The 24,285-nt window shown below is 41.4% G+C and overlaps 1 protein-coding gene across 7 annotated transcripts in view; it reads right to left on the reverse strand.

Annotated features, from left to right (window-relative positions):
- Positions 1 to 24,285, reverse strand: part of PCYT1B (phosphate cytidylyltransferase 1, choline, beta) — a 122,542-nt gene that overhangs the window by 48,834 nt on the left and 49,423 nt on the right. For 6 of the 7 annotated variants that reach the window (XM_029930613.1, XM_029930608.1, XM_029930609.1 and 3 more), the window contains 2 exons: positions 22,060 to 22,159; positions 11,912 to 12,028 (listed from right to left, as the gene is read on the reverse strand). In XM_029930613.1, the coding sequence (XP_029786473.1) occupies positions 11,912 to 12,028; positions 22,060 to 22,159 (217 nt within the window). Of the gene's footprint in view, positions 1 to 11,911; positions 12,029 to 22,059; positions 22,160 to 22,557; positions 22,742 to 24,285 lie in introns of those variants that run through there. The other variant, XM_029930610.1, reaches the window with a different exon arrangement.

The following is a 24,285-nucleotide window of genomic DNA, read 5'->3' on the forward strand; positions in this document are numbered from 1 at the left end:
ATGCCTGCCTTCCTGGTTGCTATTTTCTCCAAGGCAGAACTCCATGGAGAAATTCTTTAAGGAAAGAGACAAAAAGAGGGAAGATTCCTCCAAATGAGGAAGAGACCAAAAGTCTGAGGATGCCACAAGCAGCAGGGGCCAGCGACAGAGCCTCGCAAGGGATGGTGACACGGTGCCCCGGGCACCGCGATGCCACACACTGTAGGCGCCTCATCTCACACAGGCTCGACGGGGCTGGGCTCAGGACCTGAAACCCCTCTCCTGTTTCTGCAAACATTTTAACATCTCGTCTGACTCTGCAGAGGTGAAGAGAGCCCAAAAAGGACCGAGAGACTATTTCCCACCAGTCAGGTAAAGCGGAGTCTTAGCGGAATATTTCACTTTAATTGAAGTACAAGAGAGCATAAACTCAAGTTTATGGAGTAGTTTTTATGTCTACTACAGAAGGAACTGTTATCATTACTGCTGTTGTTTTTTTATTCCCCTCCTATGAGGTAGAAGTAAGTATTTGGTGACTCCTATCTTTAAAAAATATTTCAGGGGAAAATTCTAATATAAATTTTTATTTCTTGACTTGTTTTTAAATGACATTAACTTTATTTTATTATTTAAATTTTTATTCAAATTCCAGTTAACACTGTAATATTTCAGGAATCTGTTTCTTGGTTGTCTCTGTTTTACCCCACCCCCATATTCATGTTTTGTTTCTTAAATTCCACATATGAATGAAATCATATGGTATTTCTCTTTCTCTGACTTACTTCACTTAGCATAATACTGTGTAGCTCGATCCATGTTGTTGCAAATGGTAAGAATGCATTATTTTTTATGGCTAATATTCCAGTGTCTGTATATACCACATCTTCTTTATGCATTCATCAGTTGATGGACACTTGGGCCCTTTCCTTAATTTGGCTATTGTAGATAATGTGGCTATAAACATCAGGTGCATATATCTCTGTGAATTAGGATTTTTGTAATCTGTGAGGAAAAATACTAGTAGTGCAATTGTTGGAGCAGAGGATACATCTATCTTTACTTTTTGAGGAAACTTCATACTGTTTTCCAGAGTGGCTGCACCAGTCTGCATTCCTACCAACAGTAGGAGAGGGTTTCCCTTTCTCTACATCCTCACCAACACCTGCTATTTATTGTTAAATGACGTTAGTTTTTAATGACTGTTTCTGAGAGACAGAACATATGACCAGGCAAAGGGGAAGGGCGGGACAGAGGATGGGAAGCGGGCTCTGCGCTGACAGCACACAGCCCAATGCAGGGCTCGGACTCACAAACCATGAGATCATAACCTCGGCTGAAGTCGGATGCTCAACCAACTGAGCCAGCCACGCACCCCATATTAGTTTTTCAATTAAAAAGAAAAAAGGGCTTTATAATTGGTAGTTTCAATTTGCTGAAATAATGTCAGCAAGGTAAGCTTACATAAATAAACTTTCCAAGTAGTACTAGTCATAATGCTTTAAAAAAATAGAAATCCAAGTATTATAATCACTGTATAAAACCATGGCATTTTGTGTCTGTTATTGCCTAAGGTTGAGAAGTAGATTGTAGTACTTCCACTTATCACAGTTTCTGGTCTTTGAATCAATTATTTCTACCAAATACCAGTATTATGCCAAGAACCTTTCTGTGCACTTACCCTGACCAGAGTGGTTTCATGGGCAAAGCCCTTGCTCCCCCCAAGGGAACCCCTACAACAAACCTACCCACAGAGGTCAGGGGCCCCACAATTAATATAGCAGGTTCTTTGAATTCCCTATAAGCATTTTATATGCTGACAACACACGTCATTTCAAGAGCCTTTCTTTCAACCAATACTAAACACCTATTTGCAAAAGCCTCCCTAATTTTCCTCAGTATAGAATTGTCTGCCCCGAAGGTGGCTCGTGACACTCAAGAAAGATAGTCTAAAGGTAATGGTCTTCCAACTAGGGCACGCGTACCCCTGGGGATCCACAAAGACTTTTCACACGATATCCAAACACAGGAAGCTTTAAGGGACTCAATTTTCAGATCCTCAACTTCCAAAGGTCTACTTTCTTAAAATTAACGGTCCCAGAGAAAGCCTCATGTGTCCATAACCACCCTTACTCCACGATGCAGAAGACAGCACCAAATCTGACAGGGGCAGGAAGTCAAGGCTTCGGGCCAACCGGAAGAGAAACCTTGCTGAATGACAACTGCAAACACCACGAACCTCTAAAACTTCCTGTCTTAAAACATTTGTTACAGGTAAAGCCAGACATTGCAAACTATGGGAGAGGGGGGAATAATACAAACTCTTGCTTAACAACTTCGCATTTGCATTCCCCTAACTATTGTCGAAGGGCACAAGGATCTCGAGTGGTAAGACCTAGGAATTCAAAGCAAAAGGAGCAATGGAAAGAAATGTTGGATGCTAAAAATGGCTTTTTCGTATAGTGAAGGGTAAGCATTTTCCAAGCTATTCTCAACAGTCACGGTGAATCCTAGAAACACCTTTTCTCTTTTCGTTGAGAGTAAGCATTTTTCCGAGCTATTCACTTCAAAATCATCTCAACAAGGTAAACCTGCATAGGCCGATACCACTGCATTTTAGAAATGTAACTGGAATCTTTTCTAGAATTGTCATTTTTTTTCAAAATACATTGGAATAAACACATAGATAAAACATTTACATGCTTTTTCAGATTTCATATGCATTATTTTAAGAGGAAGTTAAAATCTATTTTATCAGATCACATTATAAAATATTTATTGCATTTACAGATAATTGTTATCCTAGTTCTTCTTCTAAAAGGTGTATTATTTTATACCTTCTCCTAATACAAAATATCTAGTGCCAGTTTATTTTTTTAGTAGTTTATTCCCTTTTCTATTTTAAATACATAGGCAGAGTATTCCCATGGTGTCTAAAGATAAGTAAGTCATTTCTGATTTTTACATTTGATTTTATTTAATTTTCCCCAAAAGCCAAACACCAGAGTTTAGTACACACACACACATCAATATTTAGAGAAGGAATAACAGGTCTTTTTACCATATGCCTCTCCTTATACATATGGTATTATTTTATTTACAGATTACATTGCATTACTATAAATTTTTTTTAATTTTTTTCTGTTTTTTATTTTTGACAGAGAGAGAGAGAGAGAGAGACAGTGTGAGCGAGGGAGGGTCAGAGAGAGAGGGAGACACAGAATCTGAAGACAGGCTCCAGGCTTTGAGCTAGCTGTCAGCACGGAGCCCGACACGGGGCTCGAACCCACGAACCGTGGGATCATGACCTGAGCCGAAGCCGGACGCTTAACCGACTGAGCCACCCAGGCGCCCCTGCATTACTATAAATTAAGCATAGTGATTTGTTGCTTTGTTTGTAACTTATTATATTAGAGCTGTACCATTTTCATATTGATGAACTCTATTTTATACAATGCATTTTATAATGTATTTCTCAGGGGGTTTTATAAGGCTTCCTCAAATACATTAACATATTTGAAGTGAAAAGACTTTTTCTTAGTTTCTAGGTTTTTGGCAGGTTTGACAGTGAAGACTCGCTTTACCAATTAGGTTAGACAGTGTTTTCTGCAGATTTAGTAGCTAAAAAAAAAAAATAATAATTAAAAAAATAAAATAAAATAAATAAATCCTTGGAGCTGTGGTTTTCAAGTTTTAAGAAAATGATAAAACCATTTTATCAAGAATTATTGGATTGACAATGGTGTAATGAAATTACCAATATTTCCATTTCTACGACCCATTCTCAGTGTATCTGGTTAAATGAGTTGGCTTTAAGTGAAAGAGTGAAGGTTAGAATTAAGAACCATTTTGTAAGTCTTGGTAAAACCTTCTTTTTATACTTCCCAGAAAGAAAGAAACCCAATGATTGTAATAGCTTGGAACAGATCTTCCTGTGAGGTGGGTCATTTCTAATCCATTGCCTGCATCACATTCCAGAGGACCTTAATAAATTGTCACTTGATAGAACATTAAACTTGTTTTGTTAACCATAATAAATTATTTTTGTGATACACGGCAAATAACTCGAGTTTGAAGATTGAGTGGCATCACTCTAACAAATTTCTTCCATTCCCATCTAAATATGTGCGTAAACAAAATATTTCAGCACTTGTATATGTATAAGGAAAAATAGGAATAAAACCAATGTTAAACCCTGTCTCATTCTAGCAATAATATATTCATCCACAAATCACGAAATCCCACTCATCTCATTTAAATGTTAGAGGAAAGGAACAGGAAAAATCCCAAAGAAAAACAATCTCAAGGGAAGCTAGAGGGAAAGGACACCTTACCTATAGAGGAAGAAAGATAAAAACTACAATAACGTCTCCACAGAAACAATGCCAGCAAGAGGAGAATGGAGTGAAATATTTAGTGTTGAGAGAAAAACTCAAACCAACCTAGAATTCTGTACCCTGTAAAGTATTTCTTCAAAAAAAAAAAAAAAAAAGAAGAAATAAAGTCCCCCTCAAACAAAAATTGAGGGAATTTGTTGCTAGTAGACCTGCCTTGCAAGAAATGTTTTGAAAAGTTCTTCTTTAAAATAAAAGTTCTTTAGGGATAAAGAAAACAATGTAGGTCAGAAATTCAAATCTACATAAAGAAAGGAGAAGCATTCAAGAATGAATAAGAGACATTCAAGAATGAATACGACATTTCATTTCTTATTCTTAATTCATTGAACCGCTAACAATTTGTTCAAAATAGTAACAACAATATATTCAGTTATAAATGAATGACTGCAATGATACAAGGAATGGAAAGGAGGAGTAGGAAATATTTTGTTTTTATAAGGTACTTGCACTACTAGTATAATGTTTTGTGAAAGTGGACTTGAGTTAGTTTAGACTATATATTACAAACTCTAGGGCAACCACTAAAAACGTGAAAAAGTAAGTGTAATTGATATGCTAAGAAATGAGAGAAAATGGAATCATATAAAATGCTCAATTAAAACCACAAAAGGCAGGGGCACCTAGGTGGCTCGGTCGATTAAGTGTCCGACTTAAGCTCAAGTCATGATGTTATAGTTGATGAGTTTGAGCCCCGCGTTAGGCTCTGTGCTGACAGCTTGGAGCCTGAAGCCTGTTTCAGATTCTGTTTCTCCCTCTGTCTCTGCCCCTCTCCCACTCACGCTCTGTCGCTCTGTCTCTCTCTCTCTCTCTCAAAAATAACACTAAAAATTTTTTAAAAAGGCAAAAAAAAGTGTGGAAGACAGACGTAGGAACAAAACACAAAGTCAACAAATAGAAAACAGAAAAAATATTGCATATATTAAACCAACTATTTCAATAATCATGTGGAACATGTATGGTCTACATTTATCAGTTATAAGACAATGATTATAGATCAAAAAATAAGACCCAACTGTATGCTGTCTATAAGAAACCCACTTCAAATATGAAAACATACATACACTAAAGGTAAAGGGATCAAGAAAGATACAGCATGCTAAAACTAATCAAAAGAGTGGAAATAGGGGTTCCATGGTGGCTCAGTCCATTAAGCATCAAACTCTTGATTTTGGCTCAGATCATGATCGCATGGTTCCTGAGTTCAACCCCCACATTGGCTCAATGCTGTCAGCACAGCTCTCTTTCTCTCTGCCCCTCCCCCACTTGCATTTTCTCTCTCCCTCTCAAAATAAATAAATAAACTTTAAAAAATGGAAATACTGTTTCATTATGTCCTTTAAGAAAATTAAAAAAAACACTAATTCAAAGGGATACATTTACCCCTATGTTTATTGCAGCATTATTTACAATAGCCAACATATGGAAGCAACCCATGAGTCCATTGGTTGATGAATGGACAAAGATAATTTGGTATAGATACACAATGGAATATTATTCAGCCATAAAAAAGAATGAAATCTTGCCATTTGAGACAACATGAATAGAGCCAGAGTATAATGCTAAGCAAAATAAGTCAGTCGGAGAAAGACAAATACCATGTGATTTCAGTCATGTGGAATTTAACAAAATGAGTGAGCAAAGGAAAGAAAGAGGCAAAGCAAGAAACAAACTCTAAATGATAGAGAACAAACTGATGGGTCCCAGAGGGGAGGTGGGTTGGGGGCTGGGTGAAATAGGTGGTGGGGTTAAGGAGGGCCCTTGTGATGAACAATGGCTGATGTATGGAAGTGCTGAATCACTATACTGTGCACCTGCAACTAATATAAGACTGTATAACTATGCTGGAGTTAAAATAAAAAATAATCCCAAACCTCAAAAGAATTAAAAATAAATCAAGTAGAAATAGCTACATCAATTTCAGACAGACTCTAGGGCAAGGAAAGTTATCAAGAGGAGTATTATATAATGATAAAAGGGTCAATAATCCAAGAAGACATAGAAACCTTTCATGTGTATGTGCCTAGCAACCAAGAGTCAAAATATATGAGGCAAAAACTGACAGAACTCCAAGGAAAAATAGATGAATCCACTTCAAGAGTTGGCAACCTTAGTGCCCTCTATGAGAATGGGCAGACCTAGCAGACAGAAAATGAACAAGGACATAGTTTAACTCAATAGCACCATCAATCAGCCGGATAAAACTGACACTACAGACTACTTCATCCAACCACAGCAGAGTACACAGCATTCTCAAGCTCACATGGAGCATTCACCAGGACAGACAACGTTCTGGGCCATAAAACATACCATAACATATTTAAAAGAATAGAAATCAGGGGTGCCTAGGTGGCTCGGTTGGTTAAGTGTCCAACTTTAGCTGAGGTCATGATCTCAGGGTTTGCAAGTTCAAGCCCCACTTTGGGCTCACTGCTGTCACCTCAGAGCCCACTTCAGATCCTCTGTCCCCTTCTCTCTCTGTCCCCCTCAAAAATAATCAAACATTAAAAAAAGAATAGAAATCATACAATGTCTGCTCTCAGACCACAACGGAATTAAGTTAGATACCAATAATGAAAATATAGGTGGAAAATCTCAAAATACTTGGAGATTAAACAACACATTTCTAAATAACACATAGGGAAAAAAAATAAATCTCAACAGAAGTATTTAAATATCTTGAGGTAAATGAAAATGAAAACACAGCTTATCAAAATGTGTGGAATACAGGGGAAAAAGCTTAGAGGGAGATTTCTAGTATTAAATGTATATATGAGAAAAAAAACCACAGTCTAAAAAGCCTAGATATCTAAAGTCAATAATCTAGGCTTCCACATTAGGAAACTAGAAAAAGAAAAGCAAATTAAGCCCAGAGTAAGCAGAAGAAATAATAAAAATCAGAACAGAAACTAATGAAATTTACAACAGGAATCAATAGGAAAAAAAAAAATCAATAAACCCAAAAGCTGGTTCTTTCAAAAGATGAATAAAATTTATAAGCCTCTAGGAAAGCTAAGGAAAAAAGAGCAAACACAAATTATTGTTATAGGGTATTAGAGATGGGACATTATTGCAGATCTCGTGGACATTAAAAGGATAATAAAAGACTATTTTGAGCATCTCTGTACTCACGAATTTGGTAACCTACACAAAATGGACCAATTCCTTGAAAGACACAAGCTATCAAAATTCATACTAGAAGAAAAAGACAATCTGAACAGGCCTATATCTATTAAGAACTGAATCAATATCTAATAACCTTCCAAAAGAGAAAACAACAGGCCCAAATGGGTTCACTGGTGAATTCCACCAGACATTTAAGGAATAAATTATAGCAATTCTCTACATTCTCTTCCAGAAGACAGAAGCAGAGGGAATACCTCCTAACTCATTCAATGAAGCCAGCCTTATCCTAATACCAAAATCAAAGACAATGCAAGAAAACTCAGACCAAGTTCTCTCATGAACATAGATGCACAACTCTTCAATAGAAAACATCAACTCTGACAATGTACCAAAAGAATATGTACCATGACCATGAAAAGACCATGTCTTTGCAACAAATACTGATTTAAAAAAAAATTAGACATCCACATGCAAAAAAAAATTACTCTAGACACAAATCTTATACTCTTCACAACAATTATCTCAAAATGGATCACAGATTTAAATGTAAAATGCAAAGATATAAAACTCCTAGGAGAAAACCTTGATGACCTTGGCTATGGCAGTGATTTTTGAGATACAACACCAAAGACACAATTGATAAACTGGACTTGGTTAAAATAAAAAATTGTGGCTCTGAGAAAGACAAGGTCAAGGAAAAGAGCAGACAGACCACAAACCGGGAGAAAAATCTTTGAAAAAGATAAAAGATAAAGGACTGCTATCCAAACTATACAAGGAGCACTTAAAACCCAACAATAAGAAAATGAACGACCAGGTTAAAAAATGACAGAAGGGGGAACCTGGATGGTTCAGTCAGTTGAGCGTCCGGCTTTGGCTCAGGTCATGATCTCACAGTTCATGGGTTCGAGCCCCACGTCAGGCTCTGTGCTGACAGCTAGCTCAGAGCCTGGAGCTGCTTCAGATTCTGTGTCTCCCTCTGTCTCTCTGACTCTCCCCTGCTCAGCTGTCTCTCTCTCTCAAAAATAAATAAAACATTAAAAAAATGTTTAAAAAATGACAGAAGAGTATGTGGCCGGTTTGCTCAGTTGGTTAGAGCGTGGTGCTAAAAAATGATAGAAGATCTGAACACACCCTTCACTAGAGAAGATACACAGATGGAAAGCATACAAAAATATGTTTAACATTATAGGTCACCAAGGATTGCAAAAGAAGACAACAAGGAGATACCACTATATACCTATTAAAGTGGCCAAAAGGCAAAACACCCAAACTACCAAAAGCTGGTGAGGATATGGAGAAACAGGAATTGTCATGTACTGCTGCAGGAAATGCAAGATGGTACAGACACTTGGGAACAGTTTGGCACTTTCTTACAAAACTTAACATGCTCTTAACATTCAATCCAGCAATCATGCTCCTTGGCAGAAGTTGAAAACCTATGTCAACATAAAAATCTCCACATGGATGTTTATAGCAGCTTTATTCCTAAGTCCCAGAACTTGGGAGCAATTAAGGTGACCTTTAGTAAGTAAATGGATCAACTGTGGTACATCAAGACACTAGAGTATTATTCACCACTACAAAGACATGAACTAACAAGCCATGAAATAGATGGAAGAACTTTAAATGAATACTACTAAGTGAAAAAAGCCAATCTGAAACAGGTACATACTGTATACTGCCAATTATAGGACAGTTTGGAAAAAAAACAAACTGTAGAGATGGTAAGAAGTAATTGCCATGAGCTGGGGGGAGAAAGGGATAAATAGGCAGAGCACAGGAGAATTTTTAGGGCAGTAAACCTAATTTTGTACCATATCCCCAACGTGGATACATGTCATTTTACATTTGCCAAAACTCACAGAGTGTACAACACCTAGAGTGAAGTCTGATGTACACCATTGACTTTGCATGATGTGATGTGTCGATGTGGGTTCCGCGGACTGTAACACATGTATCACTCTGGTGCGGGATGCTGATAATGGTGGAGGCTATGCGTGCTGGGATATATGGGAATCCTCTGTACGTATTGCTCAATTTTGCTGTGAACATAAAACTTCCCTTAAAAAATTTATTAATTTTTGAATATGTCAATATTTATCATCTTACAAAAATTACATCTTTCACAAGGAATTAAATTTACGATAGAGAATTTTAGATGTCAACTGAAAAATGTGCAAGAAGGTATATCGTTTTTCAAAATTCTCTTAGGGTTTGTGGGGAACAAAGTCTGTGGACTCCTAGCCTAAGACAAAAGTTTTCAACAAGGGGCTCATCATCCCCTAGGAAGCCATTTCTGGAAATTTATGAGGCATTTTTAGTTGTTACAATGACTCCTTAGAGGGAAGGGTGTCCATGAAGCTAACCATCTTGGAAGGGGTGAGGCAGCTCCGTAGGAGATTTCTGCCACAACCCGCAAGATTTCTGAGGGTCCCTGGATTATTATTTTAAAGCATTTGAGTCTAGAACTTAACTTTGTCTTACCTATAATCGCACAGTATTTCTGGAATGGCTGTGATAGAGGGTGAATTTTGGAGGAAGGCAACTACCACACATCAAAGGAAGACTGTACTTTCTCTTGTCCACACTCTTCCCAAAACGTGTTTGCCACGGCAACGCCACTTGTGGTGACTCAGCTCCGACACCATGCCCCTCTATCACTTTTATTTATCTAGTTTTTTTTTAAATTTTTTCTTAATGTTTTATTTATTTTATTACAGTGAGAGACAGAGCATGAGAGGGGGAGGGTCAGAGAGAGAAGGAGACACAGAACTGGAAGCAGGCTCCAGGCTCTGAGCTAGCTGTCAGCACAGAGCCTGACGCAGGGCTGGAACCCACAAACGTGAGATCTGACCTGAGCCGAAGTCGGAGGCTTAACCGACTGAGCCACCCAGGCGCCCCGCCCTCTATCACTTTTAACGTGATCACCTAGAGCCATGGCTAGTGTTCCCGTTAAGTGTGACCCACATCTAACCACCTCCAAACATGGATCATCTAAACACTGCAGAGGTCTGCCAGGGGCCTCAGCAGCTCAGGACCACACTCTGGAGGGTGGTGTTCCTTCCAGAAATGGCTTTCCACTCAATATAAAAAGAAACGAAGAAGAGACAGGTTCTCTGCCTGCCTTGGGTTTCCTCTGCATGACTTGTCCAATAATCAGTGCCTTTTATCACCTCTTCCTTCTGGAAAGAACTTCATTCAGTAACCATGTGGTCACCATCCTCAGTAAAATCTGCAGAAAGGTGCCCCTCAAATATCCAACAAGTAGTCTTAAACTTGCAGAAGGTAACAAAATACTTTTAAAAAAGAGAGGCACAGTCTCTTACCAGCACCTTTTCCTTCAAAGTAGAGGCATAAGGGTTGATGGTGCCTAATTCACGTAATGGCATAAAATCTGATCACCGTGAAAGGACATGGTGCTTCCAGAAGCTGCAGAGGTCTCCCGAGTCAGGTACTGTCCCTTTCACCCAAAGTGAAATCTGTAGGCCTTCTGGAAATTTCATTCCCCAACTAAGCACCTTTCTTCCAGAAGCTTATAAACTAACTCATTTCCTTCAATGTGAACTAGGATCACCCAGGCATATACATCTCCATTTCTTTAATGCACCGTATATAAATCCCATTAATTGGGGTTGTTGTAAGCCACTCCTGTTAGCGCAACGTCATTCTAAATGCTGTGGGCCACGCAAAACAAAGAGACTATGGCCCTGTTTACCCTTAATTATCCTTAACCCCCTCAGCTCTCTAATGTGTCATGCTAAGTGAAATACGTCAGGCAGAGAAGGACAGATACCATATGTTTGCACTCATAGGTCTAACAGGAGAACAGGAGAAACCTAATGGAGGACCTGGAGGAGGGGAAGAGGGAAAGAGAGTTGGGGAGAGAGAGGGATGCAAAACCTGAGAGACTATTGAATACTGAAAATGAACTGAGGGTTGAAGGGGGAGGGGGAGGGGGAAAAGAGGTGGTGGTGATGGAGGAGGGCACTTGTGGGGAAGATCACTGAGTGCTGTATGGAAACCAATTTGACAATAAACTTTTTAAAAAGAAAAAGAAAGAAATCAGAATAATATTTCTTTCCTCCTAACCTTCTAGAAAATTTTAGAAACAGAAATTGGATCTTGCCTCAATCACAAGAAGAAAGGCATTAGTGGAAAACATGAGGCTATGGCGCGTGATGGTGTTATCTGTCCCTCTCTGGGAATCAGCGGTGTGTAACCCTGTGAAGTAATTTCCCCTATGCCTTCTTAAACATCATTTTGAATTTTAGGCAGCCAACAAGCGAGCCAGTATGGGCTGAATTGGGAGTAATAACAATGTGAGATTTTAATAATGGAACTCTGCAAGGGGTCCTTTTCAGGAAGCTCATGGTCAAGGAATTTTCTAGACAAAGAGAAAATGCAAATCTTACCTCCTACCAACAAGTAGCTGTTGGGAAACAGGGTTTTTGCTTGCATAAGTGCCCTTGCATGACCTGAGTGGAAGAGGTCAAATATTCCATCGGCATAAACTCTGACAGGCCTGTCAACTGTGGGAGAAAGAAAATACCATCAATGTAACTTCAGAATAAAGAAGCCCAGTTACCTGATTCTCCCCTCATCAGTATAGCACTGTAGGAAAGTTTACCTGGATAAAACACAAGGTCTAGGTACCATCGGTGTCTTATTGGTACATGAAATTCCTTCATTCTTGAGTCTGACAGTCCTGAATGAAGACTCCCAAGACCTGTCCCCAAAGGCAGGGCTGCGCAGGAGTCTGCTCATTCTGCTCAAAGGGACAGGCGTGCACCTTTCCTCCCAGCTCCAAGTCACTTTGGTAGCCTGAAATCAGCTGGGGTAGCATTTACACCACAGAAATTGGCAGATGCTACAAACCTGGGCTTACTTCCCTCCGGACAGCCAACTGTTCAACATTTACCGTAAGCATCCCCTGCACAAAGGCCACTACCTAACCTCTCTAGCATCATAAGAGATGGGGGCAGGGCGTGTACCCCAAAGACAGAAGAGTAAGGGTGCAAAAGTTACGTGTGGGTGGTCCTCGGGGTTGCCAGCCAGCGACCAACACTACAGTCCCTCTGAGAGAGAAAGGTCAAGAGTGAAGCGGCCTCAACAGCCATTCTCACTGTGGCATATGGGATCCTGGGAAGTGCCATTCCATGATGAAGAAGGACACACTGGATCACAGCTCCTGGGAGCCAGGAGACTGCACCAGAGACTACAGGATGACACTTGGCTGAAATAGCTCACAGACCCACCCCGTCAAGTGAGATGGAGATACAGGGGGTAGAGGGGTTGGGTTTCAACTTTTACCCATTCTGGGCTCTCAACAAATGAACTAGAAAGTGAAAATATGGCAAACTACAAGCTAAATATGGCAAACTGAACATATACATATTTATCTCCACTTCCTCCAAAATACAAAAAGAATTACAGAGAAAGAATTCAAAAGGTACAATCCCCTCCAAAAATTTTTTAAAAATTAAAAGGTATAATTCCCCAAGGGCAGAGCAAACAAGAAAGGCAATGACAGCAGATGAGAGAGGTCCACAACATTTTGGAATGTTGATTGTCAAATGCTGAGTGTCTAAAGGAAACAAGAATCAGGGTTAGGGCTGGTAGGGAAAGGACTGTTGAGTTGTCAGGGTTTTTTTTTTTTATGTCTTTATTTTATTTTGAGAGACAGAGAGTGAGCAGGGGAGAGGCAGAGAGAGAGGGAGACACAGAATCTGAAGCAGGCTCCAGGCTGTGAGATAGCTGTCAGCACAGAGCCCGACGCGGGCCTCAAATCAACAAACTGTGAGATCATGACCTGAGCTGAAGTCGGATGCTTAACCGACTGAGCCACCCAGGTGCCCCACCGGTTTTTTCGGTTTTTTTTAAATATATAAGCCTCAGAGTCCTATGGACTTTTAAAACTACCTGCATGTATTCTAATGATCTTGTAAAAAAAAAAAGCACTGCAAACTTCTATTGAATGATCTTTAAGATAGATTTAAAATTGTGATTATTGGGGCGCCTGAGTGGCTCAGTTGGTTGAGTGTTTAGCTTCGGCTCAGGTCATGATCTTGCAGCTTGTGGGTTTGAGCCCCACATTGTGGTGCTGACAGCTCAGAGCCTGGAGCCTGTCTTCAGATTCTGTGTTTCCCACTCTCTTTGACCCTCCCCTGCTCATGCTGTCTCAGTCTCTCTCAAAAATAAATAAAGCATTAAAAAATTTTAATAAATAAAATTGTGATTACTTCCTGTTGTAGTATAACTTCATTAATTTGGAATATAAATTAAAAGTAATATTCCATTAATAGATTCAGATGGTACAATGTTTCTAATAAATTAAATTTCTCTAATAAAAAAACTCAAGAGACTTTATGTCAGATAGGGAACTGCAATTATTCCCAATTATACACCATCTTGAACAAACAGAATTGCCATCACAGGATGATACCGAATTCTAAATAAAACATGGTAAATAGAAAATGCTTTGAAATAACAAACTGTCTAATGAGGGATCCTGGGTTTCAATGCTCTTATTCAATTTGGTTTCAATTGAGGAAAATTTGTGTTAAGATATAAATCCCAGGGGAAAGCAGATGGTAGTTTTGCAAAAATTTGTGTTATTGATTCAGAGGTGATCAAGATAAATGAATTCAGGAAGCAGGGAGGAAAGAAAAGTAAAGAAAGATGACATAATTACCAAGAGAAAGACCATTTAGTAAATCTTTGAAGAGTATTTGGGGGTTGATTTTGCAATAAGCTCATTTTTTAAAATTATAGTATGTCAGCAATTTCCAGACTGGGGAACCGTGTGGGACCAAAAAAAAAAAAAAAAAAAAAAAAACCCGCCCCCTCAATACCAATCTCTTCACCAAATGAGCACTTCAAGAAAAAAAAAAACCAACAGAAGACAAAGAAAGATGGAATTGGATCTGCAGGTTAGAGATTTAAAACACTTTTCAACATACTGAACATATCAACATTGTTTGGATTTGGATTCAAACAAACTATAAATAAATGATGACGTAAGATAATTGGAAAACGGAACATTGCTTATTTGGCGATATTAAAGAATTGTTGTTATTTTCTAGGCACAATAGTGGTATAGTGGTTATGCTTTGAAAAACTGGGTTTTTAAGACTTTTATACAGAAATACTTAGGGATGTAATGATAGAAAGCCTAGGACTTTGTTTCACATAATTCAAAAGGGGGCAGTGGGTGTGGGCACTCGGGCAAGCCAGGCACTAGTGGGTGGGTGTTAGGTGCAGATAACGTGCACACGAAGGTTCATTGTATTGTTCTACTTTTGTGTACGTTTGAAACGCTATATAATATAGCGTGTGGCTTTTTTTTAGTTTGTATGTTTATTTGTTTTAATCTTTTGTCTCGGGCTTTTCTAGACATCCTTTTAGGCATTTGGGAACTCTCCAGGGCATTTATGTTGGGAACCGGTGGCCTGTGAAGCTGGGGATTTCATGATGATCCCATGTGAGAACATTACTATTCTGCCCATGGTGGGGAGACCTTAGGGTGGCTCCGAGGGATCCCTGCCCCCCGGTGTTCATGCCTTTGTGTGATTTCCTCCCTTGGAAATGTGAGCAGGACCTGGAACTTATTTCTAACCAGTTGAATATGGCAAAGATGATGGATGGCACTCCTATAATTGTATTACTGTATAAAAGATTCCATACTGCTAGCAGACTCATTCCTTCCCTCGCAAGCCATCATGTTGTGAAGGGGTCACATAGCAAGGAACTGCAGGTGACCTCTAGGAGCTGAGGGTGGCCTCTGGCTGACAAGCAGCAAAAACCTGCATCTTTGGTTTTACCGTTGCAACCAAACAACCCGTGTGAGCTCGGAAGCACATCTATCACCATCAAGCCTCCAGATGAGAAATGGGCCCTGGGTCACACCTTGAATACAAACTTGTGAGACACTGAGCAGAATCAAGACGTGGCTAGGCCAGGCTCCCGGCCCACAGAAATTATGACGTAATAAATCTGCATTGTTTTAAGCCACTAATTTGGTGGCAATATGCTATGCAGCATAGAAAATGAACACAATGGCATTATAAACTTTCTGTCCACAAACTATTATAGATTTTTAGAAGTATTCCAAATAAATTCCTGTTAATCCTGAGCTGATAAAGTAAAGTACGTCAGACAAATGTGATGTTCTGGTAAAAGGTATATCTGTATGCCACAGGCTGATTGCCAGGTTTCACATAACTGCACTACAATAAACCACACCTAACACCAAAATGATGCTGAATATGCGCTTGAGAATCAGGGATACAAATTATGACAATGGTATAGAGCTGTGGGGAAATCTGATTATTTTAACTGCTTGGATCTTACGCTCCAAATTTTCGTGACTTATTCAGCACTTACACACAAATGAAATGGTTAAGGGGGCTATACCTGCCTCACATCTCGCACCATGTGTGACAATTAACTCCAAATGGATCATAGACCTAAATGTATGAGCTAAAGCGGTGAAGTTTCTAGAAGAAAATAGGAGAGAATCTTAATGACTATGGATTTGGCAAAATTTTCTTAAATAGGGCCCAAAAGCACACACCATAAAGCCAAAAAAAATTAATAGTAAATTGGACCTTACTTCAAACCCGTCTTCCCATTTTTACAAAAATGCAAAGGGAAATCATAGATAGGAAGAAAATATTTGCAAAATGTTTATCTAAGACTTATATCTAGAATACAAAAGAACTGTCAAAACTCAAGAAGACAAATATCTCATTTTAAAAAGGGCAAGAAAATTGAGCAGACACTTCACCTCTCTCTCTACACACACACACACACACACACACACATATATATGTGGATGGCAAATAAACTCATGAAAAGATCTTCAATATCATTGGTTATCAGGGAAATGTAAGTTAAAGCTAGAGTGATATACTACTTCATGTTCCTAGAATGGCTAAGAATTTAAAAATATACTGACCATACCAGGACACCTGGGTGGCTGAGTCGATTAAGCATCTGACTTCGGCTCAGGTCATGCTCTCACAGTGAATGGGTTCGAGCCCCATATCAGGCTCTGTGCTGACTACTCAGAGTCTGGAGCCTGCTTTGGATTCTGTCTCCCTCTCTTCCTGTCTGTCCCCCATGTGTGCTCCAGGTCTCTCTCAAAAATAAACATTAAAAATTTTTTTTAAATATACTGACCATACCAATTATTGGTGGGCATATTCAGCAACTGAACTCCCAAGGCTGGTGGGAATGTAAAATGGTACAAGCACTATGGCAGTGGGTTACAAAGTTAAACCCGATAGGGGGCAATCACCAATGCATTCCATGCGAATTCACATTTTGTGGGCCGTGTTATGGCATTTCTTGGCACTGCTTCACACACAGGCAACCACAAAATGGTGACTATTTATTTGTGATTACGGCTATTAACCTACATTTAAACGATGCTTTAAAAGTTCGTATGATTTATAAAGTACATACCCTCCCCTTAACCTTTGCATCAACTCTGTGACGTATGTGGGAAAGAGTGGTCCTACCATCTTTATTTCAAAGAGTGGGTAATGGAAGCTCAGCCAACTTAAGTAGCTTAGCCAATATCATACAACTAAACTCAGGTGAAAAGTGAGTACAAACCAAACTTCACTAGGGCGCCTGCATGGCTCAGTTGGTTAAGCATCTGACTTTGGCCCAGGTCATGATCTCATAGTCTGTGACTGAGCACTTCACAGGGCTCTATGCTATCAGCACAGTGCTCACTTCAGATCCTCTGTCTCCCTCTCTCTCTGCCCCTCCCCATGTCTCTATCTCTCTCTCAAAAATAAGTATTTTTAAAAAAATCAAACAAAACTTCATTGCCCTTTCTTCTAACTCATGGTGCCTTCTAGAAAATTACATTCCGGGGTGCCTACGTGGCTCAGTCGGTTAAGCGTCAGACTTGGGCTCAGGTCATGATCTCATGGTTTGTGGGTTCAAGCCCCACGTTGGGCTCTGTGCTGACAGCTAGATCAGAGCCTAGAGCCTGTCTTTGGATTCTGTGTCTCCCTCTCTTTCTGACCCTCCCCTGCTCGTGCTGTCTCTATCTCTGTCTCTCTCTCTCTCTCTCTCTCTCTCTCTCTCAAAAATAAATAAAACGTTTTAAAATATTAAAAAAAAACTACATTCCAATATAAATTCCTTTTAAAAAGAGAGATTCGTACTAAACATCTGCTAATTATGGTAACCAACACTGTTTTTGTGTACAACCAATGTGTAAGAAGGGTGGCAGAAAAATTAACCTTTAACAGTCTAATAGTTACATGTTTTATCAAGTTTATGATAGCTTTATATAAACTTTGTAATTTTCTTCTACTTATAGCCTAGCATTTACTAGCAGGGATTGATGTTTACTTTTTCAATACATTAAATTTTTTGAAAGGTATATTTAAAGAAAAATTAAGTAAATTATAGTACAGGTGCACACAAATAAGGCAAAATTCATTAAGGTAGTTCTTGAAAAATGACTTTGGCAAACTACACACCATGAAAATGGAACAATACAAATCCCCTTTGGAAAGGGAAAATTGGCAATTAGGACTGAATTTCCTTTGAAGATAAAAGGCAGCCCTACTGAAAAGGGACCCATGAAATAATCACTTGGACTCTATGTGAAGACAGAGAGGTGACTCTGGTCTCCAGATACATAAGAAACCTTGCAGGTTCACAGGTTCAAAACTGCACTGGTGGAGCTAGCTAGCGTGTTCCTCCTCTTATGGCTTCATCACCCTGGGACCTCACCGACAACCTTCAAGAACTAAGGGGGATGAGCAGTTTGTCAGTAAGTCCTTTAGAATGTGCCAAACAGCCCGTCTGGGCACATGTAAGATCATGAAACATATTGTAGGCAATTGTATTAAGTCATCAAATAGGGCTAGTAAAGGAGATAAAGACTTCAGCTAGAACTATAATCTCAAAGTACATTATAAACCCCAAATGCGCGCCTGTTTTGTCTTTTTGATGGAGCGCTCGAGACAGCACCACAAAAAGGTAATTGCTTACGAGTCTTGAAAATTACCAAACACTCCAAAAAAGCGCTGATGTTTTTCTTGTTTTCTTAAAAGGAGTCAAACAGCAAGATTTTTTAAAATCCTCTGAGCTTTTCTACTAACAGTACAATGCTCTGACAATTATATTTGGATAATCTCCCTGTCATGCTCTCCAACCATTACCAACGGTTATCTTGATCAGTAGTTCTTGCAGTGAGGTCCCAGAACAGGCAGCATTAGCAGCAGGAGGGAACTTCTGAGAGGTGCCACGTCTCGAGTCCCGCCCCAGACCCCCCCCAATCAGAAACCTCGCAGGTGAAGTGTGCTTTAACAACGCCGGACATGTAAGCAGCCAGGAGGACCACTACTGTGCCAGAACCGTGGTGATCACAGTGCGCTCTGGGACTAATATGTGCCTGTGAGTAATCCAAGGACCAACATCTCATTTTAATATGGATGTTAGACGTTCTAAACAAAGGAATTTCTAACAGAATTGTGCCCCCACCCCAGGTGCCATCAACATCATGGATTCTCTCGAATAACTTTCTGGGGTCATCACTTGAGATAATGGAGAATTTCTCTTCAAAGACGAAGAGCTCATCTTTGCTCTGTCTCATGCCTCCTGTGGTGATTTGGGTTCCACAGAGCCCACAACACAGTTCAAAACGCACCACCACCGTACCCTAACTTTGTTTTCACGGTTTAAACCACTTGGCGGTTAGACGACGTACAGGTGCCCAGTCTCCCCCAATCAGCTTGATGCGGGCTCAGAGCATCACACCCAACTCTCTTTTATACCCAGAGGGCAAGTTCCTTCTCCTGTCCCAAACTCCCATTCATTCACTCAGTCACTCACAAAATACTTACTAAGCACACAGTATTTGGTAATGTCTCCGGGTGCTAGAAAAACAGCAGTGAGCAAGGCGAACAGCCCTGCCCCTCCAGAAGCTCACAGACTGTCTGTCTGGTTCACACACCTTTTACCCTCCGACTGAAAACCTGTGTTTTCCCCGAGCTCCACGGTCAGCTGTGGCCTGTGCAGGCCACCCGTTGTGGTAAACACGGCAGAGACTTAAGGGAATAGGGACTTGAGGGAGAATCCTAGCTCCACCCAGTCAGCTAGGACACTTGACAGGTTACTTTTCCATTCCCCAAGGTCTCAAGAAAGGACACAGTACTACCCATGGGCCAGTTTGTGCAAAGGCCCAACGAGATGGAGTACAGCCCACAGCACCTACCCGACACAGAGCAAGTTCTGCTTCCCTTTCCTCGGAAAAGTAGGTCTGCTTCTTCTGTGGCCTGAAGCTCAGTCTTTAACTTAATCTTTCATAACCACCTGGACTTCCATTGCAGCTCTTGGATTTATTGCTTGGGTCAGCATTTCTCAGTGTATGGTCTGTAGACCACCAAGTTCACAACCACCTGGCTATGAGTTTAAAAATGTAGACGTCTGGGCCCCAGCCCAGATTCAGGGGTAAGTGAGAGAGAGAGCAGGAAACTCGCTTCTTTAACAAACTTACCGGGTGATTCTTTGAACACATAAGTCTGCAAACACCTGGTTTAGGTGCTTTGAGCTACCTCCCCAAGCCTCTTCTCGCCTTTCTCAAAGCTTATTATCTTTGCCTGTTCTCCTCACCTCACTGTCTTGAAGCTATTCTTCAAAAGGAAGCAGGGTGGCGTGGTGGAGAGATCAAGCTTGACCCCCGACGAGTTTGAAGTCAGATCCTGCTTGGCCACCTACCAATGGTTCCCAAGCGGCCCCCCTGCAGCAGCAGCAGCAGCACCTGGGAACTTGTTTATTAGCGAGGGAAGTGCTCAAGCCCCACCCCATTCGGACTCAATCAGAAACTCCGGGGGCAAGGCCCAGCAATCTGGAAAGCCCTCCAGGTGATTTCAATGCACCGCCAGGGTGAGGACCACTGCCCCTCGTTAGCCAAATAACCGTGCGGGATTCATGCCTTCTCTAAAACCTTGGTTTCCTCATCTGGGAAATACGGTGAGTACTAACCCCATAGAGGAGTGAGGGTCAAAGGACAATGATACATCTAAAGAACTTATTAATTATTAAGCAAACTGTCCTTTGTCCCATTGATTCTATTAACTTTGGGATGTTTCGTTTTTGCCATGGTGAGTGGAAACCATCGAGTTATGCCATCTTGAATGTCTCAGTGCTGACCTGCTCAACTAGTCTTATTTTTCACTCCATCCCAATCAACTGGAACGCTGCTCATTTATTTCCCACACAGTGCTCTCTCTCGCTCGCTCTCTGTCCTTCACTAATCCTGTTCCATTTGCCTGGAATACCCTTCCATTTGCCGCCCACCTGGTCCCAATCTTCTCCCAAAACAATCAGCTCAGAGGGCTACAAGGTCTTGCCTGACCACTCCAGGCCCTTCTTAAAACTTTCAGTTATCTGTGTGGCAAGGTTGAACGCCTAAGCACATGCATGCGTATTATTTGGGAGTTTTATTTCATAACAAGTTGTCTCTTTAATTACAGCTGTACCTGGGAGATATTGCAGGTTCCATTCCACACTGCTGCAATAGAGCCAATATCACAATAAAGCTAGTCAAGTGCATTTTGTGGTTTCCCAGTGCATATAAAAGTTACGTTTAGGAGCACCTGGCTGGCTCAGACAGAGCACGGGACTCTTGATCTCAGGGTTCTTAAGTTCAAACCCCACATTGGGTGTAGAGATTACTTTTTAAAAAGTTATGCTCACACTATACTGTAGCCTTAAAAAATGTATATATCTCAATTAAAAACACTTCGTTACTAAAAATGCTAACAATCATCTGAGCCTTCAGCGAGTCATAATCACTGATCACAGATCACCGTAACAAACAAAACAATGAAAAAGTTTGAAATGTTGCAACAATTACCAAAATGTGGCAAAGAAACAAAGTGAGCCAATACTGTCGGGAAAATGGCACCCACGGACTTGTTCGACACGGGTTACCACAAACCTTCCATTTGTAAAACTCGCAGCATCTGCAAAGCACACCTGAGATTGAAAAAGAACTATCGAGTACCATCTCTGTTTCCGAGAAACAGAGATGGTACTCGATAGTTCTTTTTCAATCTCTCCCTCTCCATCTCTGGTGTAAAGGACTGAAGGAATGAACGACCTTCTCGTGCAGAGCCTCAGCTCTTTTATTTAAGGCACACGTGGAGAAGCAAACCCAGACTTTTGAACATGGTGATCATTACAACACCTTGGGTTTGTAGAAGGCTTCATGGTTTAAAAACTGCTCTGGTGTTTTTAACCGAATCTAGTCATCCCCAACACCGTGGGAAGCAGGCAGGGATCACCGACCCTGTTTGCGCATGAAGAAACAGGTGCAGACCCTTCTCATGACTCGCACAAAGTGGTAGAATGGGATCTCTGGTTGGTGTAGTTTCTCAGTGTAAACGCGCATCCTTCTGCACTGGGCTATAAATCTCTGAATTGAATTCTCTGATCAAAAGCAAGTGCCACTCATATAGTGATGGGCTTCTCTGCTACTTTAACCGTTGGGACAGGGCCCCTCAGAGAACAAGAAGTCCAGCCTCACCTGGTGTTCCTAAGCGGGCCTGAGCAATGGTCAGTTTTTCATGGGGCGCTTGGCACTGGCAGCTGGTTTCATCTGCAAATGGGGCAGGTGCAGTCAGGGTCTAGAAGGGAAAAAGAGAGAGGGAACATAGTCTGACAAATTTTCCTTTGGCGCTCACTTCCCCTGAAGTCTTATTTCTGTTGGCCACACAGGTACAACTGAGCAGCAGAACAGAGTCACGGAGTCTTTGAGAGAAATACTGTGCTGTTAGAAATAAAAACGGACATCGTCACTGAAACTCTCGACAGGTTCTCTCTGCTGGGCCCCACCACAGCCTGTGATGGCTAGATTCTTCTTTCCTTCTATAATATAGGATAATACCCTCTCTAGTTCACAGAAAAGGCAACCGAGGTCCGGCTGGATTACAAAATCTGCTAAGTCATGCCCTTGGAGAGTCACAGTGCTCGGCTTTGAACACTTCACAACCCAGCAGGGCAGACTGCAAAAATTTCGACTTACCCACACCCTGGGGTACCCGGCTGGAAGAAAGGCCATACTCAGAAGTGTGGCAGACATCGCCTGTATTTCACACACACCGGGTCTGGCCAATCACCAACTCTGACGTCACTTCAGTGCAAAGGCCAGGGCCGCTATCTGTGCCCTGGGAGGCCTAGGAGCACAGCATTTCTGTCGAGCTGCAGAGAAGTGCACGGTGGCAGCTCCAATAGCCACCAGCGGCTGGAGGCTCCGCCCAGGCAGTCGGGCTGGGGCCCTGGGGAGCCGGGGAGCGGGAGCGCTGTGAGAGATGGAGTCACTTGGAAGCCTGCCCGGGAAGTGCCTCTGCATCTTTTAGACAGCCTCTTAAAATGAGAACCTCACTCTCTCCAGAGGAAGACAAAGGAAGTGGTATTTTGGCAAGCAGGGCAAATGCAACCGAGAGTTGTCCATTTGGAGTCTCTGAGCTATGTCATTATCCTGGTCATCACGGTGTCATCTTTGGTATTTTTAAAGCTGAAGGTGACTCATCCCTGTACACATTACTCATATTGCTGCATGAATTGTTTCTTAGGTGTAGATACAGGTGTTCCCCAACCTGGGGAGACCAGATGACCCACATGTTTAAAGAGGGGCCATGACCCACTTCTGCCATTCGTGTATTCATTCACTCATTCACCAATCATTCGTTCAAACATTCACATATCAGTCAGGTACTATCTTAGAACTGGAGGTACAAGTAGGGGAAGACCGGTTCCCATCCTGAAGGAGCCCTGTCCTCTGCACTGCCGAGAAGCCGAGAAGCCGTCCTTGCCCACGCCCCTCCCTGTCCCCATTGTAGCACCTTCCGCTCTGGAAGCTGGAGTTCTGCCCCAGACTTGTCTGGGTACCTTCCAGTTGTCTGAGACTTGCTTAACCCCCACCTTCCCGCACGCAGCTCTGAAAGCAAACCAAGGCTGTCTTCAGGAACCCTGGATCCATTGTTTGTTGTTTTTCAAATACAGTAAGGTCCACGGCAGGCCAGAGTAGCCAGGGCTGCAATGATAGGAGGAGAGGCCAAAACGGTGGCTCGAATCCCCTTGCCAGCACTCACAGGCTGCGTATTCTAATTTTGCGCTTCTGGTTGAAAGGAACCGACACTCATTCAAATCAGCGCAAGAGATGAAGGAATGGGTTAGGGCTGAGTTGGTTAAGTGTCCGACTTCGATTTGAGTTATGATCTCGCAGTTGGTGAGTTGAAGCCCCGCATGGGGCTTTGTGCCGACGGCTCAGAGCCTGGAGCCTGTCTTCAGATTCTGTGTCTCCTTCTCTCTCTGCCCCTCCCCCAATCATCTCATCTCTCTCTCTCATAAATAAACAAGCATTTAAAAAAATTTAAAGAGGGGTGCCTGAGTAGCTCAGTCGGTTAAGCGTCTGACGTTGGCTCAGGTCATGATCTCATGGTTGGTGGGTTTGAGCCCCGCATCCGGCTCTGTGCTGACAGCTCAGAGCCTGGAACCTGCTTCAGATTCTGTGTCTCCTTCTCTCTCTGACCCTCCCCGCTCATGCTCTGTCTCACTTTATCTCTCAAAAATTAAATAAATAAATAATTTTTTTTTAAATTTAAAGAGATGAAGGATTGTTTTAAGGCTATCCCGGCACGCAAGCTACTAAAAGTAGGAAAGGTGCAGTGTCTGGCTCCAGAGTGTTCTGCGCCCACCTGGCTGGCTCTCTGCACATGAGTCTTTGTCTCCCACTCCCGTTTCCCTACAT

The sequence above is a fragment of the Suricata suricatta genome, chromosome X (genome assembly GCF_006229205.1).
Source record: "Suricata suricatta isolate VVHF042 chromosome X, meerkat_22Aug2017_6uvM2_HiC, whole genome shotgun sequence".
In the NCBI taxonomy this organism is placed as follows: domain Eukaryota; kingdom Metazoa; phylum Chordata; class Mammalia; order Carnivora; family Herpestidae; genus Suricata; species Suricata suricatta.